Source organism: Gossypium hirsutum, chromosome A13 (assembly GCF_007990345.1).
Source record: "Gossypium hirsutum isolate 1008001.06 chromosome A13, Gossypium_hirsutum_v2.1, whole genome shotgun sequence".
In the NCBI taxonomy this organism is placed as follows: Eukaryota; Viridiplantae; Streptophyta; class Magnoliopsida; order Malvales; family Malvaceae; genus Gossypium; species Gossypium hirsutum.
In genome coordinates, this window is record NC_053436.1 from 99,178,098 (window position 1) to 99,193,976 (window position 15,879).

The 15,879-nt window shown below is 33.7% G+C and overlaps 2 protein-coding genes across 9 annotated transcripts; one reads left to right on the forward strand and one right to left on the reverse strand.

The window, feature by feature from the left end:
- Positions 1 to 1,206: 1,206 nt before the first annotated feature.
- LOC107912943 (uncharacterized) lies at positions 1,207 to 12,152 on the forward strand. Of its 8 annotated transcripts, XM_016841338.2 has the most exons (10): positions 1,207 to 1,793; positions 1,898 to 2,260; positions 3,221 to 3,350; positions 6,430 to 6,914; positions 7,316 to 7,396; positions 7,553 to 7,657; positions 8,189 to 8,305; positions 8,877 to 8,960; positions 9,940 to 10,011; positions 11,413 to 12,152. In XM_016841338.2, exons 2-10 carry the CDS (start codon positions 1,940 to 1,942, stop codon positions 11,677 to 11,679), a joined length of 1,662 nt encoding a protein of 553 aa, XP_016696827.2. In that variant the 5' UTR covers positions 1,207 to 1,793; positions 1,898 to 1,939; the 3' UTR covers positions 11,680 to 12,152. The 8 variants fall into 8 exon arrangements, 6 of the variants coding, with proteins under 6 accessions (XP_016696827.2, XP_040941329.1, XP_040941328.1 ...); XR_001688356.2 differs by lacking the exon at positions 11,413 to 12,152 and adding an exon at positions 9,541 to 9,817 and having other exon boundaries at positions 1,378 to 2,260; positions 9,940 to 10,012; XR_001688354.2 differs by lacking the exon at positions 11,413 to 12,152 and adding an exon at positions 9,541 to 9,846 and having other exon boundaries at positions 1,379 to 2,260; positions 9,940 to 10,012.
- A 965-nt stretch (positions 12,153 to 13,117) lies between these two features.
- LOC107912944 (codeine O-demethylase) lies at positions 13,118 to 15,370 on the reverse strand. The gene is made up of 4 exons (XM_016841339.2): positions 15,041 to 15,370; positions 14,705 to 14,946; positions 14,298 to 14,622; positions 13,118 to 13,536 (listed from the first exon to the last, which is right to left on the reverse strand). The coding sequence occupies exons 1-4, from the start codon at positions 15,311 to 15,313 to the stop codon at positions 13,273 to 13,275; spliced, it is 1,104 nt and encodes a 367-aa protein (XP_016696828.2). The 5' UTR covers positions 15,314 to 15,370; the 3' UTR covers positions 13,118 to 13,272.
- Between the last annotated feature and the right edge of the window lie 509 nt (positions 15,371 to 15,879).

Here is a 15,879-nt window from a genome sequence, read left to right on the forward strand (position 1 = left end):
AGCCAAGCAGCGCCGCACCATACAAAGTTTATATTCATTCTCCTCCACCGGTGCCTCTTCCTCCTTATTTGAGATTCAAATTAGCCAATTCTTCCTCCATAAACACGTATACACAAAACTCTAAAGAAAAAAAATCCCTAGCACTCCTCTCTAAAATCGTGTCAAAAGACAGACGAAAACCATGTCAAAAGATAGACATAAAGTAAATTTGGACTTTAATAGACAATTGTCTCGGTAAAATCCTTTAATAAATGTTATTTTTTAAATAAAAACGGATGTTAAATTGTATTATTTCTTATTTATAACCTAAAAAATGACCATTATATTAAAAAAGTATCAAGCCTTTATTACGAATATAACAAACAATCTTATAAGCAATTATATTTAATTCAATTATACCTATTTTGTATTTATTATGAATATAACCTATAGTTTTAGAACGCCAACATTTTCATCCTTTTAAAAATCATTGTTGGCCACAATTTTTATCATTCTCTTTTCTAGTGTTTCCATCCCACAAAATTTATAATTTGCTTGTTCCAAGCTAGACGACAATCATACCCCAAGGTAAAGGACTATATCTCTACATTTGGATCATATTTTAATTTTAAAAGCTAATTCCATTGATTTTATATTTCTAAAAATTGTTTATTGATTTGAGGATCTCTCAATTTCTAATTGGTGTTAAATATTTTTATATAAATTTTATCATTAAAACCTATGATATTGTTTTTAAAATATAAAGGAGTTTGGGTACGTTCCTTCTTAAGTGAGTAGGATAGATGTATAATATCATACTTAATTGTCAAATGTGTATTTTTATGGTAATTTATTATGTCTTAATCATACCAATTCACATTTTATAAATTAAAACTTAGGTTCGGAAAAAATATAAAAGAAAATTAGAATTAAAAATAAAATAAAATTTAACTTAATGAATTAATGATTAGTATTAAAATTTTCAAAATCTAAAAAGTATATGGATTGAAAATGACCAAATTAAAGCATATATATTAAATCTATAATTTACACATAATACAGGGTCTAATAGCAAAATTTAACCAAATTAAAATTAGGTGTAATTACTCAAATTCTCTGGGTAGTCTTCAGCAATTACAATAGGTATCCAACACACCATCCTTATCCATATGTACATCCAAATTAAATTATTAATAGATAAGGGTTTAAACATGAAAAAGAAAAGGGAAATAGCATTAAAACCAAATTATTAAAATACATTTAGTGCAACAACCAAATTGGATAAAGTAATAAAGATAAATTGAGACAAATTTAAGATGGAACTTTAAAGACGACGGTCAACATTCCTAAAATAATTAATTGTTATGGATAATCAAACTTTATATCTTACTTCTAACAGCGGAATCAATTGAATTTCTTTTTAACTTTAATTGCTTAAAAAAAAAAAACCATCTCTCAAGAAAGAAAGCCCCAAATAATTGTAGTATTAGCCTATTAGGGTTTTGTAACCATACCAGAAAAACAGAATCAAAATAAACATTTAATCCTTTTCTGATATAATTTTGCTTTTACTCACTTAGCTCAACTCACTTTATCATCTGCTTTACTTCACTTGTCTCTGTCTTTGGATTTAGTTTTAGATTTTCAGAGTCAAAAAGGGCCATAATTTGCTTCCATCTTTCGGCTTTTTATTTATTTATTTATTTTCATTTTTTAAAATATACTTTTTTGGAAGCTTACATGTGAAGCAAATTTCAGCTTTGAATGAACCAGTGTGATCGAATTTACTCTCTCAACTGCAATTTTTCAAATGGGTATAGTGTTTAAAGATTTTTCTTTCTTTCTGATAAATGGGTAATAGTTGTATTTTATTTCCTTTGAGCTTCAATTCCTGAAACGTTTTTTTCCTTGGCAAAAGTTTCATCCATCTTGTGAGGTGAATCCAAGGCTAAAAGCGGTGATGGAGGATATAGGGCTGTATGAGCAAGGTTGGAAATGGTTAAAATCTCAGAAGCATGTTTATTCCAAGGCGAAAACAGCTGTTGGTTGTTTTAGAGATAAAATGGGGTTGTTAATAGAGAAGCATTGGCCTATGGTTTGTAGTGCATTTCTTAATCTCTGGAAGTTCTCAAGGTTGCTTTTGGTTTATTGGAAAGATTGTTTGGTGAGAGGGTTTCAGTCATGTAGCAGATTGGGTTCAGCTTCCTTGCTTGTTATAATGTGGAGTTGTTTCCTCAGCTTGACTTCCATGTCTTGCTTGCTCTATCTACTTCTAAGTATGGTATGTCTCGTTTTATGTTTTTGTTAAAATATGGTATCTTTTTGGGTTATCTGCGTTATTGAACACTTTTCAAGCTGATTGCAGATTTTATATTGATTTGATTAGTTAGATAGGCTTGTTAATTTGACTGGAAGGAGCTAAAACCAAGTTGGGATTATTGATTACTTCGATTTTTATTTTTGTTAACGTTGTTGTAATTTTGAAATTTGTTAGAGAAGAAAAAAAGACTGGGTTTTCTATGGTAAAATTTCTCGGCCTGATTGCTTGATGTTGAGTAGTTAAAAACAAAAATGAAGTTAAAAACATTTTGTTTACCAATCAATATGTTAGAGGCTAGAGTCTCTTGGAAAGAATACTTTGATTTAGCTTATAGGTTGTTTTCCCCAAAATCATCTGGCTGTGCTGATTGCTGAACTGTTGATTGCAAATTATTTCCTGAAGTCCTTCTGAGAGGTTTCAACATGCTTTTGTTTCTGGTTTTTGATGGAAAGTTCATCGAGCATCATCCTTTGGCTGTTTTGAAGTGCTGGCCCTTGTTTTTTGCCCCACACTATTGTGAGTAAAACCATCTGCGTAGTGATGTGTACAAGTGCCAGTGAAGTTTATTTCAACACTTAAATCTCGAATGAGCCAAATTACTCGTTCTCTCAAAATTGTGACTTTGAAGGTTCAAAATATCCCCTAACCTACAAATGTGTTATTCTGTCTGATAGCATTTTGTTTCTACTGGTTCCTTTGGACATGAAATTGAAAGAGCAAAAGTTACTAATAGATGCTAATGGTGGATTTTTTTATTAAGTTAAACAAAACTTGCCGATGTTATGGTTTATTGGGAGTTCTGATGGATTTCACTTTATTAAACAAATATAAGGGTCAGTTTTACTGAGTGGCACCAATCTTATTTAAATAGCCATTAGAAGCTTGAGAATGATATTAAGAGTCTTGTCTCATATGTTTCAGGGAGCTGCTGGAGCTGCCATTCAGAACTTAGGTTACACTCCAGGACTCTTTATTGTAGGATTGTTCAGCATTTTGATACTATGGATGTATGCTAACTTTTGGATGACGGGAACACTGTTTATAGTTGGAGGTATGGTTTGTTTCTTACTCCCTGACTATGAATTTTTCTTGTCTTAAGATGATGGTTTTACTTATTTCATGCGTACTTCTATCACGATACAGGAGATGGGTTTATCAATGTTGTTGATGACTGTGATACATCCTCTGTTTGAGGAATAGTTACAGGCATCAAGTATGAGATTATCTGTTTTCTCAAGCAGATGTTATCTACCTTATTCTGTGTCCAAAAGACTTATGCCTCATTTTTCTAGTCTGTATATACAAGTTCCAACATGCATGTGCTTGTGCATGGAAAGCTAATTAAAGTCGAAAACTTATAGGAATATATAGGGAGAATGAAGCACCCATATCTTTATAAGTTCTTTTACAAATTGATCTGGTTTTCTTGGAAGGGTGGTACTCTGCCAATGGAAACTGAAGGAGAAAGTATTGGTTTGTGACAAGTATCAGTAGGATATGGCCTTGAAATAATCGAAAGGTAGGAACAAGATCAGGAAATAATGAAAGGAGCTTTGCCTGTTAATTTCTGTGTGAGTCAGTAAATTTTTGTTATAAGCTAAGCATTTACCATCTTAGGCTCTCTTTACTTCCTTCTTAAACTTTAGAGAATTTGCATGTCTAGTAAGTGTAGGTGGTTGTGGGATTAGTTTCATCAGACCTTATAAGATTTATTATTAGGAACATAAGAGCCTAAATTCTAAAAGTAAAATCTGTGGGATCATTTGACGGTAATTATGTTATTTACTATCTCAAATTGAAAGTGAGCCAGTTTTGGTTAAATCATGCATTTATTTAGGTTGAGTTTTGTCCATCTATGGTAATTTCCTTGTACCAGTGCTTTGTCTAAGCTGCTGACTGTCCTATCAAATGCTTTGTCCAAGTCGAGTGCCTCCAATCTTTGTTTTAACACCTTGTTGATTAAATGAATTGCTCCTGGATGTTATCAAATCCAAAAAGTAAAAAATTATGTGATACTTGGCAGTTGTTTCAATATTATAAGCTATCTCAAATTCAAAAGTTTTCTATCTTTGGTTAAGTTATTAGCATATCTTTAGGTTGACTTCGATCTATCTATAGTAATTTTCCTCAATACCAGCTCTTGTCGTACTATGCTTTGCTCACTGCTCTATCAAATGCTTTATCCAAATCAAGTGCCTCCAGTTCACACTTTGATGTTATCAGGTCCAGAAGTGATTATAGTATCCTTTGCTGGTACTTGTTTTAATGTTATTTCCTATTTCAAATTGACAAGTTTGCTATTTTTCGTTAATCTATTATATGATGTCTTTAGGTTAAGTTGAGATCTATCTGTTATAATTTCCCTCAATACCAGTGCTTGTCTAAGCATGCCCATTTTACTATCAAATGCTTTGTTCAAACCAATGTTTTCAGAACCATACTGGTGGTTGAATTGGTCAGATGATTGGTTCCCAGTCCAGCCAGTCCGCCAAAAAATAAAAAAAGGGAGAAAAAATTTAGAAAAATTGGAAAAATCAGAAAAAAAGAATTCTAAAAAACTTATAAACATTAATAAATAATAATGACATAAACATCTTTTAAACATTCCAAATTCAATTAAAACGTCAACATTATCATTCCTAAATCATAATTGAAGTATTGAAAACTTGAAACTGAACTACCAAAACAAACATCAACAATATAATTTCAGGTAAACAACATAACTAATCTCTAGGCTTGAGTTAAGATACATACCGAGTCCAATATCATCCAACTAATTAAGATTATTTCAAGCAATAAACACATTAATATAGCCCACAACTAATTAAACATCGGTTCCCATGCTGTTATTGTATGTATAGACATATAACCCATGAAATAAAAAGACCTTGACAATTTGACACAATTTAATATTAAATGGCAGCAAGCAAAAGCATTTGATCTGAAGGCTCATACATACGCCGATGCCCATATTAAAAGTTTGCAACTTTTCGAACAATGGCTCATTTAAAGTCCTAATTTTTGTGAAGTTTTTAGATGAACTCTTAAGTCTCCTAACATCTTATAGATCTTGTTTTATTATACTTGGTATTTATTTTAAGTTGAAAAGATTTATAACTCGGTTCTTTTAATTCAACTTGCTTCGATAAATTTTTAAATCAAATTTGACTGAGAAAATAATTTTTCTCCAATAGATTTATTTAGTGTTTTTTTTAAAATTTATTTATTTTTATTTGGATTTTGGGCCAGATTTTTTTTTTTGGTTTACCGGTTTGGACTAATAAATATAAGAATCTGGTAATGGGTTTTTTTTAACTGGTTCAATGGCAATTCCGAGCAATTTGCTCAAAACCTGGTTCAATGTCCTTGTCTAGACTGGTGCACCCACTGGTTCCTGGTTCAACGGTTGGATCGGCCGGTCCTGTCCAGTTCCAACAGCATTGGTTCAAACCATTCAAACCAAGTGCCTGCAGTTGTTAATCCTTGGTGATTAATTGAATCACTAATTCCGAAAGTAAATTGCAGGGTTCTTTGACTATATTTTAATGTTATTTACTTCAATTTCATCTATCGTCATTTAGGTTGAGTTCAATCATCAATTGCCATTTTCCTCGATACCAGTGTTTGTGTATGCATGCCCGCTGTCCCATCAAATCTTTTGTCTGAACTGAGTGCATGCAGTCTGTATGCTGACTATTGGTGATTTATTGAATTGCTCTTTGACTTTATCAGTTCTTTCTCATGACTTTGGTTATCATTTCTGCCACTACTACTGGCAATAATTAACCTTCTGGAATGAAGTTAAATGATAGATGATTTTTAGGAATATCCTTGACTATCCTTTGAAGCCCTTATCCAGCCTTTGCTGTGTGTAAAAGAGTCTTACTTCACAGAAGTCCTATATATCATTTAAAACATGGCTAGCATGTATATTTACTCTAAAAACTTGTGCATATTTCTTCTATGTTGCCGGTGTTGCATTATTGAATTATTCTTGTGAGAAGCAATTCATCTCTAATTCTGGATGAGAAATTCTTTAATCTGCAACTTTCATGGACTTAATATTTGCATTAAATCTCTTTTACTGCTTCTATTGATTTCAGATATCTGAAGTTCTTCTCTCTGCACAGGTTATATGTTCTCCTTAAGCCATGCACGGTTGATAGTCTTGATAGCAACTACATACTCTATTTACTTTGTCAAAGTTCGAGTTGGTTGGCTTGGTGTTTTCCTATCAATAAACCTTGCATTTCTCTCGAACGATGTATTGAATTATTTGGTCCAACGTTTTGATAATGTGAGTGAAACCGCACATTATGAAGAGCCAAAGGAATCCAAACCAGTTATGGAAGAAGATTTGTCTGGGGAATGTGAATACTCTAATCCTAGTATTGACTCTGAGAAGGTGCAGCCATGCAAGTCATCTAGCAAATCTGCTACTACATCTGTTATTAACCAAAAAGAGGTTTCTGCAAAAAGAGTGGTCAAGGAAGAAACTAGTTCAGCTGATGAAATGACAAGAATATTGAATTGCACTGATCATTATCAAGCACTGGGGATTCCTCGTCATACAAAAATTGACACTGCAGTCCTGAAGAAGGAATATAAAAAGAAGGTAGATTCTGTCCTGGCAAAAGGGCATACATATTTCAATTATCTAAATATCTAGTCTATGCACCCAGTACTTAATTCAACAAAAAGTTGGACTTGAGATAGGTTTCTCCTTTTCTATGCTAGTGATATTCGGCCATGTTTAGCCTTTGTTTCTTATGGGTTATTTCCTAATTTGTTGTTAAGAAAACGGAAAGGATTTTAGGATTTGCATAAAGGAACTTGATGGGTTGGAATCTAGGAGAAACATGGTTAGGAGGGAATGCTTGTGGATGAGACGGACGATATCCTTCTTTGTTTTGCTTCTCATTAGGTTTCTTTAAAGCCTTCTTATGTTTTCGATTGATTTTTGGGTATACCTACTTGTTTTATTGATTTATTTTCTCTCCATTCTACTTGCAACAGGCAATGCTTGTACATCCTGATAAAAATATGGGGAGTCCTTTAGCTAGTGAATCATTTAAGAAACTTCAATGTGCTTATGAGGTTAGCAACTATGTTCTTCTTGTTATATTTTAGTCTTAATTTAATTTCTTATTTTGACTTCCTGTTTTATGTACATATAAAATGAAAGCTGAAGAATGTCATCAGCTCTGGAAGTGTCGGCTCTGGCCTTAAGCAGATTTGGCGTGTATTTTGTAGGTTCTTTCTGATTCCACGAAAAAGAGGGACTATGATGAGGAATTAAGAAAAGAGGAATCCAGGACTCGGGGTGTCTGTCAAGAGTCCCATGGCTCTTCACGGCAGGTAGTTTTGATTTCTATTGTACCTTTTCATTTTTGTTGCTTCTATTTATTCTCTTGCGGTTCTTTTTTCAATGGAATTTATAGCCAAGAGGAATGAAAATGCAAAAATTCTTGACACAAGGGAGATAATATCTTCTTAGAATTCAAAAATCTAGCTTCGGGGTTCTTTTCACTTGGTTTTGCCCTGTCCAGGAGTTTCTTTATATTGATATATTCTATAGATTTTTTGGAAAATGGAAAAAAATTCAGTCTATAGTAACTTTGTCCTCTTGAGCAAAAACCAATTTATGAGTCACGGTGACAGAGGTTACCTGGTTTGACAATTGACTCATTAAGGGTTGTTCAACATTACAGCAGTGTTTACCTCTGGCAGTCACTATCGAGTATTTTATGTTGTTATGGTTAGTGCCTGCTGGCTGCATGCCAGCATGCGAAAGCTTGTTTTGCATTGCTGATTCATGTGATTCTGAGTTAGTCATACATGTTGTATGATAATGTAAAATTAATACCTTTCAACCATTATTTATTTCAGCAGCCCAGTCCAGACTATTGCTCTGAAGAATCAAGGCGTATACAGTGCACTAAGTGTGGTAATTCACATATATGGGTATGCACAAATAGGAACAAGGCCAAGGCTAGATGGTGCCAGGTCGGACTTTTGTCTTTTTCAAATCCTCTGTTTCAAAAAGTTCTGCATTTGACTACTTATGAAATATGGCTTAATCATGAATGAAACTTTGAGGCATAAGCCTTTTGAAACTAAAGTTATAATAAATATCTTTATAAATTTAAACATTAAAAAGTTTGAAAACAATAATAAAATAAAAGTTCAAACAAAAATGTACCTCAATCCAATGCTTGCAGATTTTAAGAAAGCAAAAGGTACTCTTCAAACAAAAAGTAATAATTGATGCAAACCACTTAAGAACATTAAAAATGTAGGAGACAAACAAAAGAGAAATTCTTCGAAGTTGTGCTCTAGGTGATTTTATAGCACCTTGTATTTAGATAGCATCTCTTTAGGAATGAAGCACTAATCAAGTATGTTCTCATGCATACGACACACTTGTTTTTCATGTGGGCCCAAAATTTACAAGCACATGTATGTCTGTGTAAGTACACGCACAAAAACATGCATGTATACACATCACACACTCAATACAGTATCTATATTCTCCTCAACTTATTTCATAAAATTTTGAGATTAATTCTGCATTCAGGATTGCTGTCAATATCATCAAGCCAAGGATGGAGATGGGTGGGTTGAGTACAAAGGTTCCTTGGTGTTTGATAGGCCTCAAAAGGTGGGTTCCTTCTTACAAAATTGATCATTTCAACTGAATTTGGTATGACTTGAAATTGTGAGTGTTTTCTGTCTACAGTGTTTATTATCAAATTGGCAATTTGCTTAGCTTTACCAATCATTCTTGATGTGGTGTTTTAAGTTAAAAGCAGAAAATAGCTTATCTGATACTAAATTTAAGATTGGAGCTGGAATGAGGTAACAGATCTGAGTTTTGCATTACTAATTTTTTATTTTGGAATAAGGAAGGTGTTTACAATGAGGCTAAAGAATTATTTAGATTATAAAAGCTATTTAATTCTAGCATTTGAGTACACCAAAACTTGCATACTAGTTAAATGATTACTTAAATGTTTGTTTCTTGAGAAGGGCATGTTGGTTCTTTTACAGAAGCAACTTCACTTACTGTTTCTTAAGCAGTTCCTGACCCTGAGCATTAAGTGCACTTGGGTGTTTAAAACTCCAGATGGCCAATTTCAGGGATAAAAGCTATTTAATTCTAGCATTTGAGTACACCAAAACTTGCATAATACTTACTTTAATGGTAGTGTCTTGAGAAGGACATGTTGGTTCTTTTACAGAAGCAACTTCACTTGCTGGTTCTTAAGCAGCTCCTGACCCTGAGCATTATGTGCACTTGGATGTTTAAAATTCCAGATGGCCAATTTCAGGGATTCCCATTTGTCATCCCTGTGTTTTATGACTGGACAAGTGCTAACCAAAATGAATCACAATTGCTTAATAACAAAATGTGGGGAAACATAACAGAGATAATATTTGAAGATTGATAACGAGGATATGGCTCCAGGGCATTCTGCATGATTACTTTATCCACGGTAATGGAGAACATAATGATGTGTATGTGACTAAAATACCTTTTTAAGGATGTAAGCATTTGATGCAATCTCCTTATGTGCACTTTACTGCTTAACAGACAATAGTATTCATTACACTTTACAGTTTGCTCATCTTTCTTTTAGGTGGAAATACCACGTGCTTTTGTTTGTGCCGAGAGCAAGATCTTTGATGTTTCAGAATGGGCTATTTGTCAGGTTAGTTCTTGTTTTGTAGATACATGTACATCTATCTGGTGGATGTGTATTTTAACTTTATTGGTTAATTTGATCTTATTTAGAAGTTATGAAAGGGGAAAGAAAGTCAGAAGTTATAGCATAATATTAAATACTTAAATGATCAAACAATTGGTTATATATATACTGCTTGGTTCACACTGTAAAACAAAGTGGATAAAATTTGGTTTCGGTAAATAGTTTTCAACTCAGTTCAGTATCCAGATTACATAATTATTGTTTGTTGGTTTTCTTTTGTTCATAATGATTTGGCAAAATTTCAAAAAGTGGTTGTCTTTCATGAATCTTACCTAGAAAAATTAACTTCAAGTGGAATGAGAAAAATATGATTCACATAGCTGACCATTTAGAGATGGAAATGGCTTTCTTTCTTGTTATCATTGTCAATTTATTTTTATCTAAAGTCCAAATCAAAACCGTAGTCGTAAGCCAAAGATATGGTGTGTATTTGCGTATGGTATGTACAAATCTTGTTCTGTGTGTAAAATTCATGTGTCGTTTTCTATTATCTAGGTTTCCTCTTATAGTTGGCTTAAATTTGAAATCTGACTTTTGGATTTGGATGCAAATACTGGGTTAAATTGTGTTATGGTTATGAAATAGATGTTCAAATTGAATTATAAACCAAGCTAAATTAATCTAAATACAGACTTGAACTTGATATCAAAATTCCTTTTAATCAAACTGAATTGAGTCATACTCTCCTCTGCAATGGAATGGGCAATGCAATTATTTGTTGTTGTCCTAACTGATAAATTGCGTCTTTTCTCAAATGAAACTTCTGCGCATCTGCATGCACCCTAGTCCCCCTGTCCTCTCCCCCCCCCCCCCCAAAAAAAAAAAAAAAACATACAGCCCAATTTGATTATTGATTCTTTATAGACATCTCATGTGTCCTGTAACTAAGTCCCTTATGCATGCTATTTTTCCTACTAATTCAGTATGTCTAAGGATGGATGGATCTAGGGTGGGGGCAAGTGTCTCCACTCAAATTCTATAAGTATACTAATATTAATGTATGGGGTTAAAATGTTTCTACATGAAATCCTTTGAAATGTAGATAAAAAGCAGTGGTTGGATAGTATTTTGCAAAGCTGCAAGTAATGAGTATATTTATTTTATTGTATGATGAAGTATGAAATTCAACCATATGTGCTAAATTTCTTTTAAGAATGAAAAGATGTTGGATATAATCAAAACAAAAGACCATAGAAGGATGAAGAGTTTGGTTGGTGCAGGGATTTGAAATTCTAAAATGTAAAATATGTCTTTTGGTCAAGAAACTGTCCAGGGTGTTAATGTGAGGGAAAAAGATTGCCTGGTTAAAGTGATTGTTAATTTGCCTGAAAATGGTTTTTGCAGGGAATGGCATGTAGACCAAACACCCATCGACCTAGCTTCCATGTAAACATGGTTGGATTGGAGAAGACACAAAGGTCCAACACAAGCAGATATCCTTGGGATTTGGATGCTGAAATGATTGATGAAGATGAAGAATTCGAGTTATGGCTTCAGCAGGCCTTAGCCTCTGGCCTCTTTTGCGAAACCTCTAAACGTAGAAAGAGTTGGAGTCCGTTTAAATTACCTCAGAAGAAAAGTAAAAGGCAGTGGCGAAGATCTTCAACCTGAATACTTTATTCGAGGCATTTTGCAAAGAATTTCACTTTCCAGCCAAAGAGACATACAACTAAGGACAAGACAGTTTATGAAGTGGGAAGCGAACGAAAAGGGAATAAGAAAAAGAGGGGGGAAATCTTAAAAAAGGATGAAAAGAAAAGCAAAGAAAAGATGGGTTTTGAGTTATAAGAGAGATGCCATACATTGCCTACTACCATCTCATCGAATTTCAGGATTTAGGCAACGAAAAGAAAGTGTGGAGTTGCATACATCCATACATACATGCATACAGGTGTGACTTTGCCTTTTTATGGCAAATATAAGATCAAAGGCATTTCCTGGTACAAATCTGTTTTCTTAAAGCTCCTTTGCTTGGCAATTCTCATTTCAATGTCAAGGATCAAAATTGATCTTTTTGTATATTTATACTACTACAACTGCTGCTCTGTAGTTGTAATGAAATTAGCTGCCACTTCTTTCGGGCTCCCTCAGTCTTTATTAGTTTTGCTCCGTTCATTTTCTCTCATTCTACATCTGGTTTTCTTCTGATATATATATTTGTTGAGGGGATGACCCCTTCAGGAGAAGTCTTATAAAAATCATTTGTTGGCTGAACCCCCAATAATTGTAGGTACTGTTATCATGTTGGGGTTGTCCCCCTCTTCTGTTGAAAGTCTTGAAGGGTTCTCTTGTGAGCCATGCAGGTCGTGTGTCCACCAATTGAGGTGTTATCCTTCTGTGAAGTTCGTGGCAGAGGAGGGAGACCAAACCTTGACATAGGTGCAATACCTACCATTGTTGGGGCTGTGGTCGTGGTCTATACTTTGAAGATTTCTCTCAACGGATTCTAGCAGCGTGGTTATTTGGATTTTCAACTATTCTAGCAGCAAAGTTGTTTGAATTTGGAAGTGTTGGACATGATGTGGTTTTATTCAATTTGTTTTACAATATTTTCATATATTTAGAGAATCATGTCACAAAATGAACCGATCAATGAGTACTAAAATTCTTTTGCGGATTTGCCGGGTGGGATCACAACTCGTGAATCAAGTTATAGTTTGAGCAGCCGAACATTAAAGAATGGTTATGGCTGAGCTGGGATTTAAAGCTGTGTTATTATGCAGCGGTGGTGATGATAATGAGAATGATCATGCATACTGTTTCTGCTTTTCACCATCTTCTTTAAGCACCAATTTAGTAACGGTTATGGTGTCGACTGGCGATACCGTTTAAAGGAGGATAGTAATCTTGGTGAGCAAAATGTTTATTGGGTTTAAATAGATTTATTCGATTAACAATGGGTTTTGATTTGTCCAAATGCTTACGTGGATCACCATAAGAGGCTAGTGCTTTTACCGGTCGTGATCTTTGAAGGCTTCAAAGTGCTCATCATTCTTGCGTTCACAATTGGGATGATAATCTTGAGATTATGATGGCTCAGAAGGTACGGTTGTCAATTTACTTTTTCTTTTTGCTATTTATTTATTTAGGAACTCCATGTATAAAAAAGCTTACAAGTAAAGCCAAAAACTCTTAAAAAGCTTCACCATAAACCATGATTTTCCCTAATTATCTTTTTTCTTTCTATCAATAAAAAGCAAAAACTCAGTCGCCATTCTCAGAAGGTTGAATCCTCATATAATCCAAATATTTTTTTCCATAGACCTTGAGGGTGGAGAACTGTTTGCAGTAGTCCTCCATTCCCACCCTTCTGAACAATGGAGGGTTTTCTGCATTTATAAGACTCAATGAAGGCCCTACCTCCGTCTCAAAGTTAGGACTTAAGTTGAAGGTAACTGTTATTCTTTCTCTCTCTTTATTGCAAGTAACCTTGTGTTCAACGCTGTGATAAACCCCGTTGCTAAATATCTGCATTAACATTTACACATTTCTTATATACATGCATACCTAGGAATGTATTTTGTAATATGGAAAAATTATATAATGCCTAGTTGAGGGTTTGACAATTGTATTATGGAATGTAATAAAAAAAATTAAATGTGTCATTAGTCACACTCGCAACTTGCTTGTTGAATTTAAAAATCTCTACTAATAATATATAAAATAATTACCATTTATAATCACAGTCGCAACCTGCTTGTGGAGTACACCATTATTCACAAAATTTTTGGATAAATTTTTGTTTTGGCTACTTAACTAAAAAAGATTACAATTTCTTTACTAAATTGTTCAAAATTTTTCATTGAAGTCACCAGCTTATTAAAATCGATGTTATGACTTTCTCTATTTGTATTACCTACATCAATCGAAAGTTTTTTTTTCTTTTCTTTTTTACAATTCATGTATTTTCTTCATTAAATAGCTTTAGATGTTATGAATTTACGAACCAAAATTGAAATAGAGTTTTTTCCCGATCTTTAACATTGATTGTCAGATCGACTTTAATCTAAGGTATATCATCGATGAGAATTGATTTATCATACCAATCGTCGAATAATTACTTAAGTTTATTAGAGGAATTTTTTAAAAAAAATTTAACCTAGTAACTTAAATAAAAACTTTTAAATAGTTTAGTTATTTAAATAAATTTTTTTGAATAATTTAGTTAACAAAATAAAAATTTATAATTTAACGAGGAATGATATAATTTACCAAAAAAAAGTTTGTACCTCGAAAATGTCTCCAACATTGACCACAAAAGCATCTGGGTTGACGTTGAAAGGGAACCAAAGGCCATTTTTTTTAATCTCAAGGCCATCCACACCATTTAGTTGGTGTAGGATAGTGAGGAGAGTCATATCAGAGTGTGGAATAAGACCCATCACCGACTCTGGATGTGGGCATGGAGGATAATATGCCATCTTCACCGCTTGCAACCCATCATCAAACAACTCCATCATCTCCTTTTCTTTAATTTTCAATGCTTTTCCCATGAAACCAATAAGTTTTGTGGCAAGCTTTTGGAGCTCCGATAAGTAACACTCCATCGTACTTCTGCATCATGATGATGATGACATCCGTTAAATATTAAGTAAACATCACTTTCTGAGAAGCTTAAAGCAAAGAGGGAAAGAACCTTAAAGGAGGAGGGAGTTGTGGGAAGACATGAGGGCTGCGCATATGGAGTGGGTTAGTGATAATATTCAAAGTGTCAACCCAATCATATTTGCCATCTGCTCTCATCCTCCTTCCATACCCTTCCCACCCTCTTTCCCCTATTTTGTATTTCAGTTTCTCTTCCAATGGCAGCCTATAAAATTCCTCCACCTCGTGCTTCAGTTTCTCCAGCAGTGATGAGCTAACCCCATGGTTCACCAACTGCCCCAGTACCACCATATCCATTCATTAACTACACTCAATCATACATGCATACATATATATAATTTAGTTCTGGAGAATGAAACAGACAAACCTGAAAGATGCCCCAGTCTTGGCAAGTAGAGTGCAACTTGTGGAGCTCAAGTTTCTGGTGGTCATCTTCCAAAAGCAAACGAGACATGTCCATGGTTGGTGGCAAAGGAGTGGAGACAGACAAGGAAGGAGGTTGTTGGTTTATACGAACAAATGGTTGTGGGATTGAGAAATCCGGTGCTGCTAATTTAACAAGTTCCTGGACGCTAAATGTTGAAGGATCGAAGGCAGAGGTGCTGAAATCATCTTCAGTGTATGACGATGATGATCCCATATTGTTAAGGAAGGAGTCAGCCTCCTCAATCTACAACGTACAACCTATTGTTGGAGATATTTAAAGGGGAAAACAAAGGTTACAGCTGTTTTTGTATGAGGTAAGAATACAGATAGGTACAAAAGAAGATATTGACATGGCAACATGATAATTTTAATAAAAAAATGGCAATAGGGTACGACAGAATATGATAATAGATTTTTCTTATAAATATTTCATAAAAAATTATTGATACTTTTTTTTCATTAGATGCTTAGTTTTATTTATCAAATAAACAAATTTAATTTATGAGCTATTTTATCCATCTAACCCAAAAAAATTTAATATTTATAAAAATAAATTTGGTTAAAAAATATTTACCAAAATGACCTGAAATGAACAATAAATTTAGGTTTTGGAAACCTAAAGGCCTGCATCACATTGTGTTTTGGCCCTACTATTACTTGATTGTGTTAAGCTTTAAAAAAATGATTTTTTTTGAGTTTGGGTCATGAATGGTTGGCACTAAGGTATTTTTTTTAAATCGTATCATATCGGTATACAAAAATACCAATATTTGAAATTTT

What these genes read in the sequence shown, in the direction of transcription:
- LOC107912944 (XM_016841339.2), bottom strand. Translation starts at nt 15,313, where the DNA reads ATGGGATCATCATCGTCATACACTGAAGATGATTTCAGCACCTCTGCC. An exon ending in CAACTCCCTCCTCCTTTAAG is followed by an intron (nt 14,623 to 14,704) that starts GTTCTTTCCCTC and finishes ATCATGATGCAG; the next exon opens with AAGTACGATGGAGTGTTACT. An exon ending in ATGTTGGAGACATTTTCGAG is followed by an intron (nt 13,537 to 14,297) that starts GTACAAACTTTT and finishes ATGTTAATGCAG; the next exon opens with ATATTTAGCAACGGGGTTTA.
- LOC107912943 (XM_016841338.2), top strand. Translation starts at nt 1,940, where the DNA reads ATGGAGGATATAGGGCTGTATGAGCAAGGTTGGAAATGGTTAAAATCT. An exon ending in CCCATGGCTCTTCACGGCAG is followed by an intron (nt 7,658 to 8,188) that starts GTAGTTTTGATT and finishes TATTTATTTCAG; the next exon opens with CAGCCCAGTCCAGACTATTG. An exon ending in CAGAATGGGCTATTTGTCAG is followed by an intron (nt 10,012 to 11,412) that starts GTTAGTTCTTGT and finishes TGGTTTTTGCAG; the next exon opens with GGAATGGCATGTAGACCAAA.